General features: G+C 37.5%; 1 protein-coding gene across 1 annotated transcript; it reads right to left on the reverse strand.

The window, feature by feature from the left end:
* Positions 1 to 1,359: 1,359 nt before the first annotated feature.
* Positions 1,360 to 25,609, reverse strand: LOC149846095 (uncharacterized). Its single transcript, XM_089997844.1, has 8 exons — positions 25,060 to 25,609; positions 5,170 to 5,317; positions 4,910 to 5,060; positions 4,699 to 4,824; positions 4,530 to 4,610; positions 2,934 to 3,126; positions 2,429 to 2,699; positions 1,360 to 1,833 (listed from the first exon to the last, which is right to left on the reverse strand). The coding sequence occupies exons 1-8, from the start codon at positions 25,249 to 25,251 to the stop codon at positions 1,607 to 1,609; spliced, it is 1,389 nt and encodes a 462-aa protein (XP_089853970.1). The 5' UTR covers positions 25,252 to 25,609; the 3' UTR covers positions 1,360 to 1,606.
* Between the last annotated feature and the right edge of the window lie 1,750 nt (positions 25,610 to 27,359).

A 27,359-nucleotide genomic window follows, 5' to 3' on the forward strand; every position in this document is an offset into this window, starting at 1 on the left:
TTGAACATAGGAACTACTTGGTAGTCCTGTAAAGATGTTTGGTGATTCCGGTACCTATTTTTAGGTGTCATATATGAATAGGACATCCCATATTTTGATTATCAGAAGTCCTATGATTCTTCCATAATTGTTCCTTGACAAGTCATCCGGAGATTGAGACCAGTAAGAGGATGCTGAATTACTTATCATCTGGAGATTGAGACCAGGAAGAGGACACTCGCAAGTAATTAAGTTCAGCCTTGTATTTTCGAATGTGTGTCTCAGATAAATGAGGTTAATAAATCAAGCTTTGCACATAGAGAGAAATGTACGAACGAGTTGACATGCTGGCCAGCTTTACAGTTAACTCTTCCACTGAAATTGATATCTTAACCAGTGGTATTAACACAGTAAAATACTGACTTTGCGCTTGTACATGGTCAAACGCCACAATGGTTTAAGATGCAAGTATATATATGTTTGTGTGTGTGTGTGTGTGTGTGAGAGAGAGAGAGAGAGAGAGAGAGATTTTAAAAGTCCCATAACATGGTGTTGGAGTCAACTTTAACACATGAATATGACAAACATGATGGAAAGGCTATTTTTTACTTGCACATACATCAATGTGAATCAAAGGCACAGAATAATAAGATGATGTAGTTCAGCACCCACATTGGTGCGTGCACACACACGCACATGTACAGTACAATTTTACACGTTTTTTATTATTGGCAAGCTGGGGTTAGGCAAACCCCTGCTAATTACATAAAAAAAACAATACAATCTCAGAGGGTCAATCTAAGATCTACCTGCTATCGGGGATCGGGTTTCTCCATGTAACAAATAAAAAAAAAATGGAATCGGAAGCAATCAGGAGGATTGTTTTCTGGACACAATCCTGTTAAAAAGTGATAACCTGGCTACACACCTAGGAATATAATTCCTTCACAATCAGCTCACATGAGAAATGAATAAATTTGCCATAGATGAATGGATCAGCACAGGAGCCCCACATCCTTACAGAAATCACCTAGTAAACAACAATTATATCGCTTCTGAAAGATTCCAAATTGACGATAGAGGACAACGCAATTTTGGTCTCTGAAAGAAGTAACGGCCACTCGATTTCTATTAATCCATTGCAAATCTCTGCCCTTGCCCATGATCTACCTAGTCCTCTAATGTACCACGCAAGCCTTCATGATAATGAAGTCGAGGGACATCAAGTTTATGAGCAAACACCACTACATGTTCCATATCAATGTTCGGACTGCTGACTGCTGGGGCTGAAGATAACACAGGCTTTTTTTACTGAAATAATTCAATCCAAAGCATGTTCCCTACTAACAAGCAATGATAATCACTTCACCAATTTGTACATTGAGCACGAACATGAACATTGCAACGCTTGGCTGAAATTCTCCTTTCATAAGCTGACAATGGGCAGCTTTAAATGGCCAGAATTAGTTATACAACAATGAATAATCAACCAGAGATAAAGGACAAACTGGACCATTGGTACAACCAAGAATAATTCAGGAGAGAATGTAATGATACAAGTGCATGGTCTACCAAGAAGCACCTCAATAATAATCCTTCAGTTGCTTCCACTGAGGAAATTGGCATCCTAATTTGACCATACATGCACTAAACCATGCCCATTACCAGTGTAGATTTCATTCCGGTCTTCATCATAAAACAATGCTGTTATGTCCTCCAATGCTTCTGCAACAGTGCTCCAGATTTTGGATGAATTCGCTTGTTCTTTATGACTAATAGTAACATTAGGATCACATGCTCGAATCTTTGCCAGACATTTGCCAGTCAAGATGTTGCTAATATTAATGGAACCAGCTGTGAAGGAAATGATCAAAAGCAAACCAGTTAACAGATTTCATGTTCTTGTCTGTGTGTGTGTGTGTGTGTGTGTGTGTGGTACCGTGGTGACATTCTATCAACCTGTGGGAACCTGTTTTTCCTCAAGTTCACTTCTAGTAACTGTTTGGGCCAAAATCATATTGCAATGAGTAAACTTCTATCTGCCACCAGATTTTGAGAAACGAGAGAAAATCATTATAATTTTGACCCAATACCACAGTTTTGTCAACACCTTTCTCGTTCCATCAGAAAAAAGAAAAGAACGGGTGAAAACTGGGGCACAAATTCTTTCATATCTGGGAATCCAAATTGCCAACTATCCAAGTGGCAATATGGATTCTAACAAGGCAGGCATTTCGTGTCTTTGACCAATTCAATTTTGAGCAACAAGATAACCGATGGAAATGTTAGACAGACAAAGAAATGTTGATGCCCAATGAGAATTATCAAGGGCAAGAACAATTGTCACATTCCCAAACATGCTCTAAATCTGACTCCTATATTTCATATCATACTAGAATCACATGAAAAAAAAATCACAACATAACGAAAACCTGCATGAAAACCCTACCATTACTCTCAGCCAAAGAATCATCAGGATCAACCTTGCAGTAAGAAATTATTAGGTCTTGGTCACTAGTAATATAAATGTTGTTTGTATTGCAGTTTGGATGCCACAAAAGGTGATCATCAAATGAAGTAACCAGCTCTCCTCTGAAATTCCAAACAGACACAGTGCGGTTACGGAATGTCAAGAACAACTGGTTTTCATATAGAAAGATGAATGCTGACGGTGTCATGAATTCTGTGCTGCTCACTTCAGTCAGCTGTGCATTTCTCACCTGAAAAAATAATTGAAATTAATAATCCTTGTAGCAAGAAGGCACACACAGATAAATCTGGGTGCCCAGGCACATGTTCTAGGTTCCTCGTGAAAGTAAAAAAAAAGAGGTATATTGGTCTCTCCTAGTTCCACTAGTTATTGGAGTAAACCGGTAGAAGGCACCCGCGGAGAGAGAGAGAGAGAGAGAGAGAGAGAGAGAGAGAGAGAGAGAGAGAGAGAGAGAGAGACTTACATCAAGTATCTGAAGGTTCTCATTTTCCTGTTTGACAAGAAGTTTTTCATTGAACTGCTCAATGAAGTCTACCTTCTTATTTCGATGTAGGAGATGATTGAAAGATTTAAGAACTGTACCATCCTCGATTGATAGAATCTTGAGAGGGACATGACCGCTGGCCCTTGTAAAAATTAGTAGCATAATACCCGGGCTGTTACAAAAACAAGTGATGGACAAATCAGTAATAGAGAAACAAGGACCACTCTCCCTCTCTCGTTTATTTTTAAATGTTCCCATTGAATGTTTTCTAGATCTGACCATACAGATATGATCTTCATGGAAAACATGCATTTGATATGGATACTGATTTGTAAAGGAATCGAAAAATCAACAGCACAGAATGCACCAAAACCTTAAAAAAAAAAGAGCTCCAAAGAATGTTTTATCATATGACAAACACATCTACATGGTCTGCGCATGATACTTCTTTCTACAGAGACTAAGACATCTTCAAGGATACGTCACATAAGACACTTCACTTACCATGTGTGACCCATGTCACCGCAACTCTAGACATGACATAGGACACACCACAACATTCTGCGGACATAGTCAAATGTGTGAAGCATGGTCAGTGTCCTGAAGTTTACACATTTTAAAATTTGTAATTGACTATCAATTTTCAACTTATATTTATTAATATAATGTCTTAGAATTGTTGTTCAATAATTTGTACTAAAGATTAGGACTGGACAGTGGATCGACTGGCCCAACCAGTTTTTGGACAAGCTTGACTGAGCCATTGATTGAGCTGGGCCCTGTCAAGTCCGGTTCAGGTTGGGCCCAGGCTTGATGCATGACCCATGGCCCACCCATTAGTCCCATGGGCCTAAACTGGATTGGGATGGCATGCAGGTATATATGGAAAACGAGCCAGGCTGGGCTGACTGACGGACTGGGACTTCTCAATCCTGGCCCATAAAGAGGCCCAGCCTAGGCTTGGCTTGGGCCAGGCTACGGGCCTGCCCACTTTTTACAAGAAAAATATATGGGTCAGGCCAAGCAAGCTCAGCCCTGACTGTTTTTGTTGGGCCAGGCTTAATCTTACTTCAAGCTGGCTTCAAGAGGAGGCCCAGGCCCAGCCCGATGTCCACCCTTAATTCATAAGTGCCTCAGGTTCAGTTGAACCCATCCCTCATCAAAAGAATAATTGTTAATCCACTTTAGAAAAGAGTATCTGTTTTCATGTCTATGGCTAGTCATGCATTTGCATGCTTGTCATATCCCCAAAAATATGCTTGTAGCTATAACTTGCTTCAACTTTTCATTTGCCCCTTCTTCTCATATTTTGTCTTGGCTTTTTTTCTCTCCTAATTTTTACCATTCACCTTCCTTTCATGAAAAGCAAAACACACAGTTCTGAATTCCTCTCAACAAAAATCGTAAGGTAGGTCTTTTGAAAAATCGCTAAAGGCTACGACTGACTAACATAGTTTTTCTCTTTTAATTCATCAAAGCATGAATGCAAGCATGGAAGTCGAAATTGCTAAGATAACCAAATTAACACACATACACACAACTACACACACGGGAGAGAGGGAGGGAGACTTGCACCTGATTTTAATTTCTTGGACATGCTCATCTGATATTGAGTACAATAGCTTATAGTTTTTGAGGTCAAACACCTTGTATATGCTAAAATAACCAGAAAAAGAAAAAAGGATGAGGACTCAAGCATACATACATGCAATGAAAAAGCATCCAAATGCTGAAAGACACATACCTGTTCTGTGCAGAATAAGTAAGAACCTTTCCATTTACATCATCAAACTCAACAAATCCTGGCCATTTCAAGGACTCGGACTCGAAAAGAGGAAAACCAGCATCAGGTTTACCACATTTGATATACCTAAGAAATTTTCACAGAAATTTCAACAAGCCATATCCAAGAAGGGTACCAGGCATGTTGCATGAGTCAAAAAACCGATACTCACTCAATCCTAGTTGTTCTGCACTTCAGAGAGCTAAAGTTATCAGAAGCATAAACCGAAACTGTAATAAGTGACTCGTTATTCTTGTTGTAAAATAAGCTCCGGATAACTTCATCAGGGCTCACATTCAAAAAGCATATTCGCTTGTTAGTCTCTGTACATGACAAACAAACATAAATAGATCAAATACGCTTTCATGAAAATAAAAACTCAAATTAAAGATCCCTATCTGAATAATTTTTAGGATGCACAACCATCCAAACCTCTGCTAAATGCTGCACATACACCAGACTGTGTGAGAGCAAAAACGATGTCGTGGGCAGCAACTATTTCAATTATTCTAGAGCTCTTCTTCAGAAAGTGAAGTTGCAAGAACCACTCAGCTTTGGGATCATGTGTATCAAACTCTTCCTGTAGGAAAGTTCATTAAACTCATGACAGATGTCAGCAAAGATTAAAAACATACTCATGAAATTATAGGTAGCTCATTTACCCATTTGAAAACATCATCCATAGCTCCAGGAATTCTCAACAGAAAAAAATTTGTTTCTGAAAGGTCTGCAACATGAAAACCTCGTGCAGAATAAGGAAAAGAAAATAATGAAAATAAATTTCTTGGTTTCATGCATTCACCTATGTATGCTAAGTAGCTGACTCATATACTGATATATGACATTCACTTTTTCACAAAAATCCAAAATTCACCCGCTTTCACTTTTCTTTACTTTTGAGCAACTATGGCCTTATGTAAGTGTGTGAAATACTCATGCACTACCACTGTAGCAATCTATGAGCCTCATAGCGGTGGCCCGTGGCCCTTAGGATTCTGAATGAATCGACCCTGAATCAACTGATGCTGTTGGCACAACTGTTTATGCCCTTAACAGGCTTTAAATCACTCAGGATGTTCTGTAGCGCCTCAAGGCGCAAAAAGCATGCCTCGCCTCAGGGCGAGGCCCCTTTTGCCTTGAGGCGCATGCAAATAGAGCAAAATCCCTAAGGTGAACGCCTCATGCGTTATGAGGCGTGTGCCTCAGGGCGAGGCACGCCTTAAAGTGAGGGGCAGGCCTTTTGACCAAAATTTATGGCTAAGCCTGACCCTAAATAGGGTCGGGCCTCTCACCTCTCGACTCACTCTTCCTCTTCTCTCTCGCCTGTCAACTCCCCCTCTCTCTGTCGCCTCACCCTCTCGTCTCTCCCTCTTCTTTCTCGCCTCTCCTCTCTATCTGCATCTCGCCTCTCTCTCTTTCTCGCCTCTTGACTCACTCTATCTCTCTCGCCTGTCGTCTCTCCCTCTCTCTTGGGTCTCGTCTTTAAGAAGAAGAACTCGAGCTCAACTCTCTCTCTACCGACAGGTGCTTTTTTTCTGTATTGATGATTTTTTTCAATGTTGTTGCTGTCTATTGCAATCTGAACCATGCTTTTTTCTGAATTGATAATTTTTTTGAAATTATATCATTTTTTCTGTATTGATGATTTTTTTCAATGTTGCTGTTGTTTATTGCAATCTGAATCATGTTTTTTTCTATATTGATGATTTTTTGTAATTATATCATTTTTTCTGTATTGATGATTTTTTTTCAATGTTGCTGCTGCTGTTGTCTATCTAGAAGAGCAGATGGGCATTAGATGAAATCTGAATCATGCTTTTTTCTGTATTACTGATTTTTTTCTGAATCTTGTAATTATATCATTTTTTTTGTATTGATGATTTTTTTCAATGTTGTTGCTGCTGTCTATCTAGAAGAGCAGATGGGCCTTAGATGAAATCTGAATCATGTTTTTTTCTGTATTAATGATTTTTTTCTGAATCTTGTAATTATATCATTTTTTTTGTATTGATGATTTTTTTCAATGTTGTTGCTGCTGTCTATCTAGAAAAGCAGATGGACCTTAGATGCGATTTGAATCGTTCTTTTTTTCTGTATTGATGCTTTTTATTCTGAATTTTGTAATTTTATCAAAAGAAAAAAGAAAGCAAAAAACCCAAAACTAGTCATTTGCTTATTTTCTATTTCTTAATGGTTGTTGCTTCATCAATAAAGCATTTCTTTAATTTATTTTTATTTTTAGATATTTTTAAAGGTTTTTTTTAATAATTGAGGTTTACGCTTTACGCCTCGAGGCTTATGCCCAGTGTTGTTAAAAACGCGCCTCAAGGCGCAAAAAGCGCGCCTCGCCTCGAGGCGAGGGCCTTTTCGCCTTGAGGCGCACTTAAAAAGCGCAAAATCACAAAAGCGTACGCCTCATGCGCCTTGAGGCGTACGCCTTGAGGCGTACGCCTTGAGGCGAGGCACGCCTCAAAGTGAGGCGCGCATTAAGAAATCGGATGGCCCGGACCCAAGTTCGACCCGGATCCGGGCTCATATTCTCGAAAGATCGAGAACCTGTCTTTAAAAAAGACAGGCGCTTCGGGGCGAGGGAAAGCCCTCGCCCTTTCTCTCTTCACTCCGTCCCCTCTCGTCCCCCGCCACTGTTGTCGTCGGCCACCACTCGCTGCCGGCCACCACCCGTCGTCGGTCATCGCCTCTTCCACCTTCTTCTTTCCTCTGCTGAGAAGGCATCGGCGACCCGCCAGCCACCACTCGCCATCGGCCAACGGCTCACCGCCACCGCCGTCCATTCCAGCGACCTCTGCGTTTTCCGATGACAGGTAAACTTCTTTGCTTCTTCTTCTCTGTGATGGGTCGACGAAGATCTGTGTGTTTTTCCCCAGCTTCTTCTTTTGTCATTTGTTCTTTGTGAAACCGTGTAACCTACGTTTATGGAGAACCCGGCTCCACTCATCCCTATATCATCCTTTGTGGTCATAACTGTTAAAATGTAAACTGTAATATATATATATATTATTTAATATTATTATATTTTCTTTTATTATTTTCTTTTTATATTTTTCTTTATTTTCTTTTTTAGCATCTAGTTCAATAGAAACTAGATATTTGATCTAGAACTTGACTGTGCAAATAGCTGTTGGACTGTAGTCCAACAGCTATAATAAATGTTGTTGGACTATAGTCCAACCGCTATAATAATAAATGTTGTTGGACTGTAGTCCAACCGCTATATTAAGAGACGTTGGAATCCAACGTCTCTTTTGGAGAGCTCAAAATGAGCTCTCCTCTCTCTTCCACTTTTTTGTATATATAGGGGTGAACCCCTTCAATGTAAAGTACTATGCTTCTTAAGCATTTTGTTCATGAATAAAGTATTATTTATTTTTCAAGTGTTCTTCCTTTTATACTCTTTCAAGGGTCATGCTTGTAGTGTCTCCAATAGACACTTGTTTGTGAGTTATTTGTGCATTTGTTGAAGACCACCATTTCATTACATGGTATCAATTATGAAGCACCACATTTGGGGAAAAGGTTTATGGGGTATAGTGGATGGTTCCGATTTGGAACCTAAACTATCTCTTACCAAGAAAGAGGGTGATAAAGAGGTTCCTCTAACGGAAGAAGAGAAGAGTAAGGCGTTAGCCACTTATGAAAAGAAATGGAAAGAATGGAGGATAGGGCATGCAAAAATTATGTCATGGCTCATCAATAGCATAGACATTAAAAAATGCTCTAGTCTAGCTAAGTTTGAGCATGCCAATAAGGCTTGGGAATACCTCAAAAACATGTATTCCCTTAAAGATATTGCACATGTATGCAATTTACAAGATAAAGTTCGGACAATGACTCAAAAAGATAAAACTATTCGAGAATATTATAATGAGTTGTCCGAACTTTGGGAAGAGTTGGCTCTTCTTGAGCCCAAATGGCATTGTGCCGAAGACATCGAGCTTCGCCAAAAGCAACTTGATATGGAACATTTCTATCAATTTGTGAATGGTCTAAGGCCGGAGTTTGAATCCACCAAATCGGCCCTTTTACATCGTGGAAAAATTCCTTCTATTGTTGATACTCTAGAAGAGCTCACTATGGAGGAAAATAGACTTAGAAAAAGTACTCCAAAATTTGATGATGACTCCGTTTTAGCTGTATCTAGACCGGGGAATCATACTCGTACTTACAAGCCGCCTCATTTTGGAAGGCAAAACGGCGACTTTGATAAAAGAAAAGTTATTTGTCATCATTGTCATGAACCGGGGCACTATAGGCCTCAATGTCCAAAGTTAAAAAGAAGAGAAGAAAAAAGAGTTGCATCTGTTGAATCTGAGTCAAAAGATCAAGATGCACCTATGTCTATGGCTCAACTGATGGAAATCCTTCAACCTCTTCTCAAAGGGGTATCCTCCTCAACCGAAGCCTCAACTGGAGCGGCAGTTGCATCTTTCTCCGGTCCAGGTAACTTTCTTTGGCTTTTAGATTCTGGTGCTTCTTTTCATATGACCCCAAATGTTAATAGTCTATCCGAATGTCTTAAAAATAACTCAAGTGTGTCAAAGGTTTTTACAGCCGATGGCACATCTCTTGAAGTAAAAGGAATAGGATGTTTTGAAAATCTTCAAAAATCCAAAAGATTTTTTATCCCAAAAGTTAGATATATCCCTAAACTTAATTTGAATCTCTTATCTGTCTCGCAAATATCTGATTATGGATGTAATATCTCCTTCTTTTCTCATGGTTGTTGGGTACAGGATCGCCAGTCAGGGAAGCTAATTGGGGAAGGCCATAGAGAAGAACTTTATTACATGGACTTTTTGGAATTACTCAAGAATGCATTTTGTTATAATATTCAGAAATTAGAATTGGATTTATGGCACAAAAGGCTTGGCCATCCTCATATGTCTAAAATTCAATATTTTCCAAGTTTGGAAAAAATTTGTAATTCTGAAAATTTTTCTTATAAAGACTACATTCTTGGCAAAATGAAAAGGTTACCATTTCTTAGTAGAACTTTTGTTTCCTCACGACCACTTGAGTTAATACATTCGGATGTTTGGGGCCCCGCACCAGTTATTTCCAAAGGTGGTTATACATATTATGTCATTTTTGTTGATGACTTTTCTAGACATACTTGGATTTATTTTCTTAAACATAAATCTGATGTCTTTGCTAACTTCTAAATATTTCATAAAATGGTTAAAAATAAGTTTCAAAATGACATTTTTGTTTTTCGCACTGATTCAGGGGGAGAATTTATGTCCAACGAATTCAAAGACTATCTCAATTTACATGGTATTACACATCAAAGATCATGTCCACACACTCCACAACAGAATGGCCTAGCCGAACGCAAACATCGGCACATTATGGAAACTACTAGGACATTGCTAATTGCAAATCAAGTTCCAAAAAGTTTTTGGGCTGAAGCGGTCCTAACTGCCACCTACCTCATTAATAGGATGCCATCTTCCTCATTAAAGAATACAACTCCAATAGAAAAGCTTGTTAATTTAACTCCAGATTATTTTAGATTAAGAGTCTTTGGATGCAAATGTTTTGTTTTCACCAACAGAAATGACAAACTCTCTCCTCGTGCAATCCCATGTGCCTTTTTAGGATATGCTGATAATAAAAAAGGCTACAGGTGTTTCGATTTTCAAAATGACAAATTATATGTGTCAAGAAATGTATCTTTTTTGGAAAAAGAAAGCTTCTTTGAATTTAAAAAATCCAAGGATGTCACTGAATACTCGTTTTTAATTGATCCAACTTCAAAATCCAATGAATGTGATGTGGATGTGACCTTGACAATGATCAAAGTCCTATTGTTGTTGAAAATGATGATAATGAAGAGCAAATCCATAGGGATGTTAGTCTACAATATTCAAGACGTAGAGAGCAAAATCTTCCATGTGCATTACAAAAATACTCTGAAGTCTCACCTAGAAGAACGTCTAGAATCTCTAAACCTCCAGAAAAATTTGTGTCTTATGAATCTTTTTCACCCACGTATAGGGCCGCCATTACATTAATACAATCATATGTTGAACCATCATCCTATTCTCAAGCAAAAAATCATATAGAATGGATAGAAGCCATGAAAATAGAATTGGATGCACTAGAAAAGGCCAATACTTGGACGATACAAGATATCCCTCCGGGTAAGAAACCTATAGGTTGTTGGTGGGTATACAAAGTCAAAACCAAAAGTGATGGGACCCTGGAAAGATATAAGGCTCGTTTAGTAGCAAAAGGATATGCCCAAGAGTATGGCATCGATTATGAAGAAACATTTGCTCTTGTGGCCCGTATGACCACTGTTAGAACTTTAATAGCCTTGGCCTCCATTAGAACATGGCCTATCTTTCAATTAGATGTCAAAAATGCTTTCCTGAATGAGAATCTCGTTGAAGAAGTATACATGGAAGCCCCACCTGGTATTAGTATCCCTAAGGGTAAAGCTCTTCGTCTAGAAAAAGCTCTTTATGGTCTTAAACAGGCTCCAAAAGCCTGGTATGACCGATTTAGTCATGTTATGCTTGATATTGGTTTTCAACCTTGTTTAACTGACACTGCTTTGTTTGTTAAGAAATCTGATGCAGGCATCATTATTCTTCTTCTCTATGTAGACGATATGATCATCACCGGAGGCAACAAACAGGGAGTTGCAAATATCAAATCTCTTCTTAAAACTCACTTTGAAATGACTGGCTTAGGTTTATTAAGATATTTTTTAGGCATTGAAGTTGCTTATTCCCCTCGGGGGTATTTGATATCTCAATCTAAATTTGCTCTTGATATCGTTTCCAGGTCTGGAATTACAGATGATAAGAAAGTAGACACTCCAGAAGTTGTCAATGTTAAAATGAAAATTGATGATGGAGAACTTCTTGATGATCCTACTCCTTATAGACAGCTTGTTGGAGCTCTTTCTTATCTTTCCATTACTAGGCCAGATATAACTCATGCGGTTCATACAGTCAGTCAGTTTCAGCATGCTCCCACCTCCGTGCACAAGGGAGCGATTTTGTGTATTATTAGATACTTAAAATCCTCTCTTTCATGAGGACTATTCTTGTATGCTTCATCTTCATTAAATTTAATTGCATATACTGATGCTGACTGGGGAGGTGATTGTTAAAATGTATCATTCAACATTTGTAATATTATATATATTTTATATATATAAAGTATAATACATATTCATATATGGTATATATGCATATGTATTATCCTAATTATATATATAAAATATATATTTCTCTATTTATAGGCATAGGGGTAGTTTAGACATTTCCAGTTTTACGCACATTCCATTTGGAATATGTTTGTAATTTTATCTTTTATTTTATTTTTTATTTTTTCCTTTTTCGTGGTTTGCGCAACCTAGGGTGGCTCCCCAAAGAGTCGTTGGGGAGCCCCCAACGGTCACAAATGTGACCGTTGGGGGCTCCCAACGACTCCTTTGGGAGCCCCCTAAGTGGCTCCTTTCTTGTGTTATAAATAGGGGTCTCCCCCTTTGTATTTTCTAATCCTTGAGGGAGCTTATGCTCCATTGTAATGGGGTTTTTACCCCTTGTCCATTATTTCTTCAATGATATGCAACTTATGACTTTATGTCATATTTTTCCCTTTTTATGGGTTTTATGGGTTAGCACATTATGTGCTTGTGTTGTTTCCCTTTAATGGGTATATTTGCACTTCACGTGCATAAGTATGGGTTCATTATTGAACCCAATGTATTCCAACTCACTTTCTAACATGGTATCAAAGCCCGGTTGAGATCGAGTTGCTCTTTGGTGCATCGGGAAGCGTGGTGTTCAAGAATTTTAAAGAAAAATGGTGAAGTATTCATTTCTCTCTATTGTTTTTCTTATAGTTATTCGGTATGCATTCTGTTTCTTTGAAGTATTGTATGAAGAATTTAATATGTTCTTTGTTTTTTATGTGTGCTCTTTGTCATTAAGTCCTTTTATAAAAATTTGAGTTACTTGCTACTCCATTGAATCTTTTTCGTATGTTTTTCTTTGAAAAATTTTAAATGATAACTTGTTTTGCGAAAAATTAGATATATGATTGCTCAAAACTTGATTTAATCGGTCCGTAAAAATTTATGCCCTTTGGAACTTTGAATCTACTTTTTAAACCTAACCTTGTTTATGAGAATACCTTTATATGAATGTTTAGTCCTTAAAGAAAGGTATGTTAAGATTAAAATGTTTGTGAAATGTAGCTTTTTTGAAAATTGTTTGTCATATATGAAAAATTTCATATTATGTTCTCTTACCCAATGTGTCTGTTTTATATGAGCAACATTTAATTAAGAAAGTTTTTTTTATATATAATACCGGTTGAATTAAGTTTTAAAATGGTCTTATGGAATATGGTGATTTTCTTTTCATCTTTACACTCTTAAGGATGTTTTCAACATTTAGAGAGCTCTCTCTCTTTTCAATAAGAGATATTTATATTTTTATGTTGTGTTGTCTCTTGTGGGTTTGGGTGTTTGCCCTTTTGTTTGTTCATTAGTGAATGTTGTAAGTGCTTAATGCACTCCTTGCTTTTCGGCATATTTTCATTATAAAAGTTATGGTCTTCCCTAATGTTTATTGCGTACTTATTTCATTAGGAGTAGGTAAGAATCTATTAAGTCATGTTTTTTGATAAAACTAAGAGTTTTTTAATTTTTCCCTCAATAAATGTTTAATTTTTATTTATGCCATAGTACAATCTTATTTTATCATAAGGTTTTGTTAATGAATCTATTTTGTTGGGATTTCTTCCACTTTAATGGAGTTTTCCCCTTCGTTGGGAGTTTTATTTGTGTTTAAGCTCTCCTTAAGGAGCCTTTCGGTCCTTATAATCTTCTTGTGAGTATATACTCTTTTATGTAGATCTCATGATTGTTTATGAGTATCATTTTTAAGTTGCAATAGTAGATTTCATAAGTTTTTTGAACTTCACCATCTTTATGAATGCCTATATTGGCCTAAGTTTGTCATTTTCGAACTTCACCGCTTAATTGCACCTTATATCTTTCATAGTTAAGGCTTGTTTGTTCCAAATCGGTTCGTACACATGATGTTGCTTAATATTTCATGTTATGTTTGTTGCATAATAAGCCTTTTTGGTGTACAAGACTTCTTTTGAAGATTAAGCATAATTTGTGGTTATGCAAAATTGTTTTGATGGATTTTATTGGACCTTTGATTCAATTTGTTAATCGGTCCTCTTTGTAAAAAAAATTTATTTGGAAAATGATTCCTTATGTGTTTATTGCCCTTTTTGTGGCATTTATGTTTGTCCATCACATGTTATTTAATGCATCATTGTTTTGGCCTTATTATTGTTTTATTAGAGATGTTTGTTGAGGTGAGTTATGGGCACCTCGTGTTATATCATTTTAGATTGTCCAAATTGCCATATTATAGATGGTGGTTGAGGTGAGTTATGGGCACCTTGGGACTCTAGAATGATTTGGTATATGATCTCTAATTATGAGTGTGACACTCGTTGTTATGTCTTTTTAGATTGTCCACTTACCATATTATAGATGGTGGTTGAGGTGAGTTATGGGCACCTTGGGACTCTAAAATGATTTGATATATGAGTGTGTCACTAGTTTGTTCTTGTGCCATTGATATTATGGATGCTTCTAAGTAAATGTGATGGACATATGGTATTTGAAACCTTAAATGTTTTAAGGTACTTTTGAAATCAATATGTTTTGGGATTATAGCCCAACCTTTTATTTGTTTATGAATCTTATGACTGCATTTGCACATTTGTGATTCCGTATGTGGTGCTCGTTTTGCACAAGTATTCTAAGTGTTCTTGGTGTGTGTATGTTCACACATTTGTTCTCAAGAATTTTATTTTATCGATTATAGTATCTTGTTGAAGATATTTTTTACATGCATGTTATTGTTATGAGAATTCATTTTAAAAGGAGTATTGTTTTATTCGAGGTATTATTTTCATTACAAGTTTATTGCCTCAAAAGTCTTTTCCTTTTATGCCCATTATCTAAGTGTCATCATATGTAGACAAGAATTTTATTACACCTTCGTGTGTTTTTAGCCCTTTGTTGGCTTTTGCTCTCTTGGTCTAGTAGCTGAACACACTTGTCTTGAGTGTTTTTATATGTAGACAAGGTGAAATGAAATGGGGATCTTCGAAACACGAGCTTAGATTAACAAGAGCAAGTGTCAAGAATGACACTAAAGCATAACCCTTAAAAAGGGTATAACTGGAAACAAAATAAAAATAAAAATGTATTCTTTATTGATATGAAAAACCAATTGCTTAAGAAGCATTGGAGTAAAATACAAGAGGGGCTGCACCCCTTTATATACACAGCTGAAAGAGGACTCAATAGAGCTGTTGGGCACAGTCCAACAACTCTATTTAGAGTTGTTGGAATGTGTCAGTTCAACAGCTCTATTGCTAGTCAAGTCTGGACAGGACTTGACTAGCAACAGTCATTCTAGTTCAAACTGAACTAGATGACATAAAGACAAAAAATAAAAACAAAGGAAACAAATTACAGAAATGAAAAAAATGAAAAATGTATTTATATATATATATATAATAATATTATTATATATACATATATATACAGTTTTACATTTTAACACTCCCCCTCAAACTTACGGTACAATGAGCGAAAGTTTGTTTAAGAGAAAGTGAAATCGGGGAGCAGCGAGAGGCTTTGTAAAGAAATCTGCTAACTGATATTCTGAAGAGACATATGGCAGATCAATTATCCTGTGTAGATATTCATCTCTGACGTAGTGACAATCCATTTCGATGTGTTTGGTGCGTTCGTGGAATGTTCTGTTACTGGCAATGTAGATCGAACTTTTGTTGTCACAACACATTTGTGAAGCCTTTGTTGCTTCAACTCCCATGTCAACAAGCAGTCGTCGGAGCCAAACTACTTCCATGGTCGTGGTTGCCATGGCTCTGTATTCAGCTTCGGTGGATGAGAGAGATACCTTCTGCTGCCTTTTACACCTCCACGAGATTAATGATTCCCCTAAAAAGACACAAAAGCCAGTGGTTGAGTGTCTGTTATTGGGATCACCTCCCCAATCAGCATCAGTATATGCAATTAAATCAAGAGAAGAGGAGGAAGATAAGAAAAGTCCTCGTGAAAGAGAGGACTTGATGTATCTGATAATACGCATGACTGCTCCCATATGAACAGAAGTAGGAGCATGTTGAAATTGACTTGATGTATGAACAGCATGTGCTATATCTGGTCTGGTAATGGATAGATAGGAAAGTGCCCCGACAAGCTGTCTCTAAGGAGTAGGGTCTGCAAGAAGTTCTCCATCATCAATCTTCATTTTAACATTAACAACTTCTGGAGTGTCGACTTTCTTATCATCAGTAATACCAGACCTGAAAACAATATCAAAAGCAAATTTAGTCTGAGATAATAAATATCCTCTAGGAGAATAAGCAACTTCAATGCCTAAAAAATATCTCAACAAGCCCAAATCAGTCATTTCAAAATGAGATTTAAGAAGTGTTTTGATTGTTTCAACTCCCTGTTTATCGCTTCCGGTGATGATCATATCATCCACATAGAGAAGAAGCACTGATCCCTGCATCAGAATTCTTAATAAACAAAGCAGTGTCAGTTAAACAGAATTGAAAACCAATATCAATCATAACACGACTAAACCTATCATACCAAGCTTTTGGTGCTTGTTTAAGTCCATAAAGAGTTTTTTCTAAGCGAAGGACTTTACCCTTAGGAATACTTAGACCAGGAGGGGGTTCCATATATACTTCTTCAAGTAGCTTTCCATTTAAAAAAGCATTTTTGACATCCATTTGAAAAATAGACCATTTTTTTATAGAAGCTAAGGCAATTAAGGTTCGGACAGTAGTCATACGAGCCACCGGAGCAAAGGTTTCTTCATAATCAATCACATATTCTTGGGCATAACCTTTGGCTACTAAACGGGCTTTATATCTTTCAAGAGTACCATCACTCTTGGTTTTAATTTTATAAACCCATCGATATCCTATAGTTTTCTTCCCTGGAGGAAGATCTTGAATATTCCATGTAGAAGCCTTTTCAAATGCATCTAATTCAGCTTTCATGGCTTCTATCCATTTGATATCATTTTTTGCTTGAAAATATGTGGATGGTTCTTCATATGAGTGAATTAATGCAATAACTGCCCTATATGTGGGTGAGAAAGACTCGTATGATACAAACTTTCCTGGAGGCCTCGAGATTCGGGTTGATTGTCTAGTTGGAATGTTAGAATATTTCTCAAGTGCACATGGAGGATTAGACTCTTGTCGCCTGGAATATTGAATACTAGTATCTCTATGAACTTCTTCATTTTCAATATTAAGATCAATAATTCTTTGATCATCATCAAAGTTACAGTCAAGGTCATATTAATCAGATGTTGATGTTAGATCTAGCAAAAAGGAGTACTCAGTGACGTCTTTTAATTTTCTAAAATCAAAGAAGCTCTCCTTTTCAAGAAAAGAAACATTTCTAGACACATGTAGTTTATTATTTTTGAAGTCAAAACATCTATAACCTTTCTGGTTTTCAGCATATCCTAAAAAGGCACAGGGAATCGCACGAGGGGAAAGTTTATCATTTTTGTCAGTAAATATGAAACATTTGCACCCAAATATTCTTAGTCTAGAGTAGTCTGGAGAAATGTTCATAAGTTTTTCAATGGGAGTGATATTTTGTAACGAAGAAGATGGCATCCTATTAATGAGATAGGTGGCAGTTAAGGCAGCTTCTGCCCAAAAGTCTTTCGGGACTTGATTTGCTATTAATAAAGTCCTAGTGGTTTCTATAATATTGCAATGTTTTCGTTCTGCCAGTCCATTTTGTTGAGGTGTATAAGGACAAGATCTTTGATGTGTGATGCCATGCAATTTAAGATAATTTTGAAAATCTATGGATAAAAACTCTCCCCCTGAATCTGTGCGAAAAATAGTAATATCATTTTGAAACTTGTTTTTAACCATATTATGAAAAGTTTGAAAGTATGAAAATACTTCAGACTTATGTTTGAGAAAATACATCCACGTATGTCGGGAGAAATCATCGACAAAAATAACATAGTAAACAAATCCTCCTTTAGAAATTACTGGTGCAGGACCCCAAACATCCGAGTGTATTAATTCAAGTGGTCTTGAAGAGAAAAAGGTTCTGTTCTGAAATGGTAATCTTTTCATTTTGCCGAGAATACAATCTTTACAATCAAATGATTCAGAGTTACAAAATTTCCCTAGATTTGGAAAATGTTGGATTTTGGCTATATGTGGGTGACCAAGTCTCTTATGCCACAGTTCCAACTCTATTTTTTGAATATTATAACAAAAAGCTTTCTTCGGCATTTCCAAAAAATCCATGTAATAGAGTCCTCCTTCTCTATGGCCTTCCCGAATCAGCTTGCCTGACTGGCGATCCTGTACCCAACAACCATGAGAAGAAAAAGAAATATTACACCCATAATCAAAAATTTGAGTTACAGATAAAAGATTTAAATTTAATTTGGGAACATGTTTAATTTCTAGAATAAAAAAATTTTTGTTTTATAAATTTTTTCAAAATTTCCTATTTCTTCTATTTCAAGAAAAGTCCCATCAGCAGTAAAGACCTTTGACACACTTGTTTTATTTTTAACACATTTGGATAGACTTTGATTATTTGGGGTCATATGAAAAGATGCACCAGAGTCAAGAAGCCAAGAAATTTTACCTAGATCAGAAAAAGATGAGGCTGCTGCGCCGGTTGAAGCTTCAGATGAGGAAGAGGCACCTTTGATGAGAGGCTGAAGAATCTCCATTAGTTGGGCCAGGGAAACTGGTGCATCCTGATCTTTAGGCTCCGATCCAGCAATTGCAGCTCTTTTTTCTCTCAGCTCCTTAAGTTTGGGACATTGTGGCCTGTAGTGTCCCGGTTCATGACAGTGATGACAAATAACTTTCTTCTTATCATAGTCACCATTTTGTCGGTTAAAGTGAGGAGGCCTATATGATCGAACATGATTCCCTGGTCTAGACACGGCTAAAACGGAATCATCTTCAATTTTTAAAGAACCTTTCCGGAGACGATTTTCTTCCATTGTTAACTCTTCAATAGTTTCAACAATAGAAGGAATTTTTCCCCGGTGAAGTAGGGGCCGATTTAGTGGTTTCAAATTCCGGCCTTAATCCAGTGATAAACTGGTAAAAATGTTCAGCATCGAGTTGTTTCTGACGAAGCTCGATGTCTTCGGCACAATGCCACTTTGGTTCTAAAAGGGAAAGTTCTTCCCAAAGTTCGGACAACCCATTGTAATATTCACGAATAGTTTTGTCTCCTTGTGTCATCATTCGAACTTTTTCTTGGAGGTTGCACACGTGTGCAATATCTTTAAGGGAATACATATTCTTAAGGTATTCCCATGCCTTATCAGCATGATCAAATTTGGCAAGACTTGAGCATTTTTTAATGTCAACGCTATTGATAAGCCATGACATTATCTTCGCATGAGATATTCTCCATTCTTTCCATTTCTTCTCGTATGAGGCAATAGCCTTGATTTTCTCTTCTTCCGATAGAGGGACCTCTTTATCTCCCTCATTTTTAGTAAGAGATAGCTTAGGTTCCGAATCGGAACCATCCACAATCCCCCATAAGCCTTTTCCCCATATATGGTGCTTCATGATTGAAGCCCATGTTACATAGTTCGTATCGCTTAGTTTCATAGGCATGATGGTGACTTTATCATTGTCATCCATCGATTACAAGGAGAGAAAGAATAGGGATAAAAGAGAAACAAGGAAAATGAAAAAGAAAGAAAAAAAAAACAATACAACAAGATGTGAAATCTTCTCCAATGAAGTGATAAAACACTTCTCTTCAAGTGGCGAACACTTTTGCAAACGGGCACGGAAACCGAGGCAGCTTTTCCTCAAGATTTAGTACTTCCGCGGCTTTGATACCATGAAATGAAATGGGGATCTTCGAAACACGAGCTTAGATTAACAAGAGCAAATGTCAAGAATGACACTAAAGCATAACCCTTAAAAAGGGTATAACTGGAAACAAAATAAAAATAAAAATGTATTCTTTATTGATATGAAAAACCAATTGCTTAAGAAGCATTGGAGTAAAATACAAGAGGGGTTGCACCCCTTTATATACACAGCTGAAAGAGGACTCAATAGAGCTGTTGGGCACAGTCCAACAGCTCTATTTAGAGCTGTTGGAATGTGTCAGTCCAACAGCTCTATTGCTAGTCAAGTCTGGACAGGACTTGACTAGCAACAGTCATTCTAGTTCGAACTGAACTAGATGACATAAAGACAAAAAATAAAAATAAAGGAAACAAATTACAAAAATGAAAGAAATGAAAAATGTATTTATATATATATATAATAATATAATATTATTATATATACATATATGTACAGTTTTACATTTTAACACAAGGCACGTTGATTCACACCATGGTGTGTGATTTTTAGCCTATGTTGGCGTTTGTGTCCTTGTTCTAGTCGCTTAAGATGTATGCCCATGGTTGGCTTATTTCACTCATTTCAAGTGCTATCATATGTAGACAAGAGATGTATTATGTGTTAAGCCCATGGTTGGCTTATTACTCTTGTTCTAGTAGCTGAACATACTTGGTTTTAAGTGTATTTTTTACGTATGCAAGAGATATTTTTTAGTCCATGTTGGCATGTATTCTCTTGTTCTTGTCGTAGATGCACTTATTTCAAGTATTATTATATGTAGACAAGAGGTTCTTTTACACACCTTTGTGTGTGTCTTTGGCCTTTAATGGCCTTATATTCTTGATCTAGTAGCTTATACACTTGATTTATGGGTTTTGGAGGACTAATGAGGAAGATGTTTGTAATGGATAAACTATTGTTGAAATTTGCAAAATTTCATTCATGACTTGTGTTTTTCAAGCAAATCATATTTTTGATATGCATGTCATGTTGGTTTCTTAGCATTTAATCTATATATTAAGTGCTTATGGTTTTTTTCACCCTTATATGCAAAATGTGTATTAAGTATGTCTTTCATAAATGATTTTAAAACCTTGTGAACTCTTGGGTTTATTTTGCCTAAAGTATGCTTGGAGACTTTGTTTCTCTTGCTTGTCACTTCATTACATATTTGAAGCATGTTCATTAATGAGTTCTTTGAGTATTAATTCATTTCATGATAAGTATATGCTCTTTATGGCCTTTTTGGGCCCTCATTCAATAAAGCATATGTATTTTATGCCTCTTCGTAGGCTTCTTGTGGTATCCCTTCGTGGATCTTTTTGTTATTCCTCATTATGGGGTTATATTTGTCCAATGTTGGACCTTATGAATGCATTATGCATTCTTGCAATTTATTTTTGCATAATGTGCTTCCGCTCATTTTTTTGTTTTAACATAATGTATGATTTAGAAACTTTGGTTTTCAAAATTTTTCGTTTCATGCTAAAGTAATTATCATATTATACATAAATTTTGCACCTTGTTAGGAATGTTCCTTTTTAAGTAAAGTGCAAAGGTATTTTTTACTTGTTCTTTGTTGGTTTCTTTTCTCAGGATCTTGAAGATAAGAGAAAAGGAAGTCCCTTGGATAGAAGGTGCTCATCGATAAAGACATTGGAGGAAGATATTTACAATGGCATTCGTTCTGAAGGCTCTTGAAGCTTTGAGATTCTTCTTCTTGCCGTCTTCAACCTTTTCGTTCCCCCACGCAAAGCTTGACGGGGGGTGTTAAAATGTATCATTCAACATTTGTAATATTATATATATTTTATATATATAAAGTATAATACATATTCATATATGGTATATATGCATATGTATTATCCTAATTATATATATAAAATATATATTTCTCTATTTATAGGCATAGGGGTAGTTTAGACATTTCCAGTTTTACGCATATTCCATTTGGAATATGTTTGTAATTTTATCTTTTATTTTATTTTTTATTTTTTCCTTTTTCGTGGTTTGCGCAACCTAGGGTGGCTCCCCAAAGAGTCGTTGGGGAGCCCCCAACGGTCACAAATGTGACCGTTGGGGGCTCCCAACGACTCCTTTGGGAGCCCCCTAAGTGGCTCCTTTCTTGTGTTATAAATAGGGGTCTCCCCCTTTGTATTTTCTAATCCTTGAGGGAGCTTATGCTCCATTGTAATGGGGTTTTTACCCCTTGTCCATTATTTCTTCAATGATATGCAACTTATGACTTTATGTCATATTTTTCCCTTTTTATGGGTTTTATGGGTTAGCACATTATGTGCTTGTATTGTTTCCCTTTAATGGGTATATTTGCACTTCACGTGCATAAGTATGGGTTCATTATTGAACCCAATGTATTCCAACTCACTTTCTAACAGTGATCCCAATAATAGACACTCAACTACTGGTTTTTGTGTGTTCCTAGGTGAAACCTTAATTTCGTGGAGGTGCAAGAAGTAGCAGAAAGTCTCTCTTTCCTCCACCGAAGCTGAATACAGAGCCATGGCAACCACCACTATGGAGGTTGTTTGGCTCAGACGATTGCTAGCGGATATGGGAGCTAAAGCAACGCAAGCTTCAAAGATGTGCTGTGACAACAAAAGTGCGATCTACATTGCAAGCAACCGGACATTCCATGAGCGCACTAAACACATTGAGATGGATTGTCACTATGTCAGAGAGGAATACTTACATGGAACCATTGATCTGCCATATGTTACATCAGAATATCAATTAGCAGACTTCTTCACCAAGCCTCTCGCTGCTCCCAGATTTCACTTCCTCTTAGACAAACTTTCGCTCATTGTACCGTAAGTTTGAGGGGGAGTGTTAAAATGTAAACTGTAATATATATATATATATATATATATATATATAATTTAATATTATTATATTTTCTTTTATTATTTTCTTTTTATATTTTTCTTTATTTTCTTTTTTAGCATCTAGTTCAATAGAAACTAGATATTTGATCCAGTCAAGTTCCTGTTGGAACTTGACTGTGCAAATAGTTGTTGGACTGTAGTCCAACAGCTATAATAAATGTTGTTGGACTATAGTCCAACAGCTATAATAATAAATGTTGTTGAATTGTAGTCCAACAGCTATATTAAGAGACGTTGGAATCCAACGTCTCTTTTGGAGAGCTCAAAATGAGCTCTCCTCTCTCTTCCACTTTTTGTATATATAGGGGTGAACCCCTTCAATGTAAAGTACTATGCTTCTTAAGCATTTTGTTCATGAATAAAGTATTATTTATTTTTCAAGTGTTCTTCCTTTTATACCCTTTCAAGGGTCATGCTTGTAGTGTCTCCAATAGACACTTGTTTGTGAGTTATTTGTGCATTTTTTGAAGACCACCATTTCATTACAATAACTCCCTCTGGGATCTCATTGGTACTAAGCTATTTTGATCAATCTGAACCTATCGATGGGTTCAACACAGTTGATTTAATAGAAATCAATCTTTTGATAGTGTTCTTTAACAAAAAAAAACATGATTTTCAATTTATTTTGACAGTGTTCTTTAACAAAAAAACCATGTTTTTATTAATGGTTATTGATTTTTGAATCAGCAAAAAGTCTTGCACATAAGTCGGATTCTGTCTATTCAAATGTCGATCTTCACTAAATGGATGATGTAGATCACATACACAGGGTCCAATTTGATGAAAACAACTTGCATCAGTGAGGTCCTAATGACAGGAATGGCGATATGGATGACTGGAACCTAAATGTGGTTATGGGTGCCATGCAAAACACTATGCTTGCTTCTTATTTATTTATTAATGGTTATTTCTTATTTATTTATAATTTTAGATAATTTTTATAATTTTTTTAAGTTTTAAAATTTTTTTTGAGGCTTACGCTTTGCGCCTCGAGGCTTACGCCTCACCTCAGATTTTGGTGGAGCGCCTCGCTACGCCTCAACGCTTTTAACAACACTGTTTATGCCTCACTTTAGTTTTTGGTGGAGCACTACGCCACGCCACGCCTCAACGCTTTGCACAACATTGGTAGCAATCATATATCATCCCATTTCATAATTAATTGATTAATTTGATGCATGCTATTAGCACTATCACGACACACTGGCAAATCAGCAGATGTTAATTATAGATATATGTGATTATTTAACATGCATTCCTTTACAAACCATGAAGACGATCAAAGTTGCTGTAGGCAAACGAACATGACCAAAGCTACAATCAGCTCTGTCCCCTATTACTTATTGATCTTGTTAGGGGAACTTATTGTTACCCTTGTAAGCTGCATTAATAGAATCCAGTTGAGAACTATTGGACGGTCAAGATATTTGCTACATATAAAAGAAATCAGGACTTGCTTATTGCGCTCATGGGTCATGGCATGAATCAAACATGGATTCTCCACCACAATTAGATGAGAGCATCTGTGCTTCAGGAATTCAGGCAATGTACAAGACCATGGGTCTTAAGTCCAAGCATAACTCTGTCTACAATGAGTCTGCATTCAGATGCCAATGTTTTCCCTATCTGGTTGCCTTAGTTGTTCCACCACTTTGCATATTGGGGCTCCACACATTCAAGAGTCTGAAATTGGCTATGTCTAGTTTTCAGTAATGGACTAAACACCCAAATTATTGCTCTCTATTTTGGTCAAACATTCATCCTAGACACCATATACAGGGCTAGTGTATATAAGCTTAACAAGACTTTGGTCAAGGGGCCAAAGGAGTTGACACTATTGCTGATACATAACTACAAACTTGTATACACTGACAACGCTGTTATGTTGGCGATTTATTTTCAATTGAAATGAAACAACAACAAGAAAATTACCTATCATTTTAACTGAGAACGAAAGAAATAAAAGTTGGGAAATTGAAAGAAAAGGACTTAACCCAGTAAGAAAAAAAAAAGGAACAAAGCACCAAGATTCGAAATTATTATAGCACAATGTGGTTGGGGGCAATATCAAATATAAAGTCTCGCATCTCTAACAGGGCCCTTGTTTCTCCAGGCCCACCGTAGAGAACGGTACCTCTGAAGCGAAACCATCATAAATTTGTCATGTCTCCATGACTGTAACAAAAAAAATGAGAACATAGCAACTTTCAAATTTGAATATCTTTCAATTCATCCACGAACTATCCCAGTAAAGTTCTAACTTTTTTAAATCGAAAGCAAATAAACGACAAAAAATTGGCAAAGCAGTAACAACGCTAACAACACTATCCCAAAGAAAGGGAGGGGGGGGGGGGGTTAGGAAAAACCTAAAAAGGAAAAGTAGGAAGAAGGTGTTGGTGGGAAGCATAGAAATGCTGACCTGCAACTGGATATTCCTAAATCGCTCTTGAGCACTGCTCTTGTTGAAGAGCCGGCTTCCCTTGGCAGAGATCTCCCGCCGCTGCAGCTTCTTGACGCTGTTGACGACGTCGTCGGAATGCGGCCTCTTCTCCGCGAGGATCCGGCGGCCGCTGCAAGGACTGGGTCGGACGGACACTTTTCTCCCGCCCATCACCACCTCAAAAACAAACAAACCTTCCCAACACCACCCAACAAGCACAAGCAAGCTATCCTCAACTTCTACCCCTCCCGTCGGTACACCCACCCGCAGATCGAACGGGTTTGGAATATCAGGTTCGATTGGGAGATCGAACCATCAATCTCGCTGCCCTTCGGCATGAATACACCTCTCTCTCTCTCTCTCAAAAACCCTAGAGACGCCCCCACCCTTGGTCCAGTCTCTCTCTCTCTCTCTCTCTCTCTCTCTCTCTCTCTCTCTCTCTCTCTCTCTCTCTGGTGACCGACACAGTGGGTGGGTGTCCCTCCCTCTCTCTCTAGTCCGAGAGAGTAGGAGAAAATCGGAAAGGGAGGAGGGAGGGGAAAGGGGAGAGAGAAGAAGAAGAAGGGACCCGAGGGGATGGTTTGTATCGGATTTGACCACCCTTTTGAATTCCGCTTCCATCGTCGTCGTCTTTTCAAATTTACAATTTTTGAAACAAAAAGAAATTAAAGAATCGAAAAAGTGCACGTGACGTGATCCCTAAATTTCCGATATAAGAAAATAAAAGAGTTTGAAAGAAAAAGAACTGAGTTGTGATGCGGTGTTCTCCGTGCTCATGTATCTTGCATTACCCCGCGATGTGGACAGTCCGATCACAGCATCAAGATGGTACAATACAATACAGCCCACAAGAAGGTGAAAAGCAAGCAGTCTTAGCTAAAACGAAAAACTGCAACTTAATACTATTAAATTTACACATGTTTTCTAAATTTAAAAGATTAACTACAACTTAAAAGTAATGCACATTTTAAGGTGCCACTTGATTGCTGGGTCTCATACGTGAATCTAAGATATGAGAAATAGAGATACGCGTATCAACCCATATATAATAGATCCATGAATCTCTACGTTTTTACATGCTTAGCAACTTTTGGCAACAGAAAGCTCATCACATTTGTATAAAGACCTTCATGAGCCATCTTCAGTAGGCTAGCTGCCTATCACTATATATGCGGATAGAAGAAGTTTGATACCTGACTCAATAGAAAGAGAGGAGTCAATCACGCCTGTAGATTATTTCCTTTGAATGTTTGTGCGAATCAATGCATCCTCTAAATATTTTCTTTCATCAAACAGTATCAATGCATGGGATTGTCATCGTCTTCGCCAAGGAGGCCAGGTAGCATGGGCTTGTTCTGACATAGTAATATATATAATCCACTTATCTATAACTTATTATCGATTCTGTTAAAGATATCAGCCAGGCTATCCTCCTCTCTCCGGGTATCTCTCCATATGGCCCATATCTCAGGTCCCCAAAGCCTTCGGTGGGTATCTCCTAGACTCCAACCAAAATGTGGATTATCATTGTAACCTCCTTCTCTACCGTAACCCTCCTGTATTTATTCTCCTATGTACCTCATGGATGAAGATGCGAAAATAATAAAAAGAGAGTGTGATAGCGATTTATCCGTGGACGTAGGCACCTCTACTGAACCACGTAAATCCTGGTCTTCAGCATGTGTTTGCCACTCTACTCTACATGGTATCAGAGCAGGCTAAACTGTAGCCTGCGCTCTCCCCATCCAGCATGTCCCACGACGAAGGAACCTCATCGAAAAGAATGACGATGCCCTCAGAGAAAGCCATCGCCCATGACCAGATCAACCCCAACGTAAGAATTACGTTGATCCTCCTCAACGGACCCAACTACCTCACATGGTCAAAATCAGTGCTATTATACCTGAGCGAAAAATAAAAAATCGGCTACGTAAATGGGAAGACACCTGCACCAGACATCGCCGACTCAAAATACAACGAATGGAGGTCATCCAATGACCTAGTCATGTCATGGCTCCTGAACTCTATGGAGCCCAAGGTCGCCGAGGGATTCATATTCCTCGATACAACAAGGGAAATCTGGGAGACGGCGTGCAAACTGTACAGCGAACAGAATAACATCGCAAGAATGTACCAACTGGCGCAGGATATCCACCTCCTCAAGAAGAACAAAAAGCCACTAAGCGAATATCTAAGCAAGCTTCGAAACATGTGGGACGAGATGGACTCCTACAGGGCGCAATACTCCGATGCCATCGACCAAAAGAAAATGAAGGAAC

The sequence above is a fragment of the Nuphar pumila genome, chromosome 2, assembly GCF_984573655.1.
Source record: "Nuphar pumila chromosome 2, dmNupPumi1.hap1.1, whole genome shotgun sequence".
In the NCBI taxonomy this organism is placed as follows: Eukaryota; Viridiplantae; Streptophyta; class Magnoliopsida; order Nymphaeales; family Nymphaeaceae; genus Nuphar; species Nuphar pumila.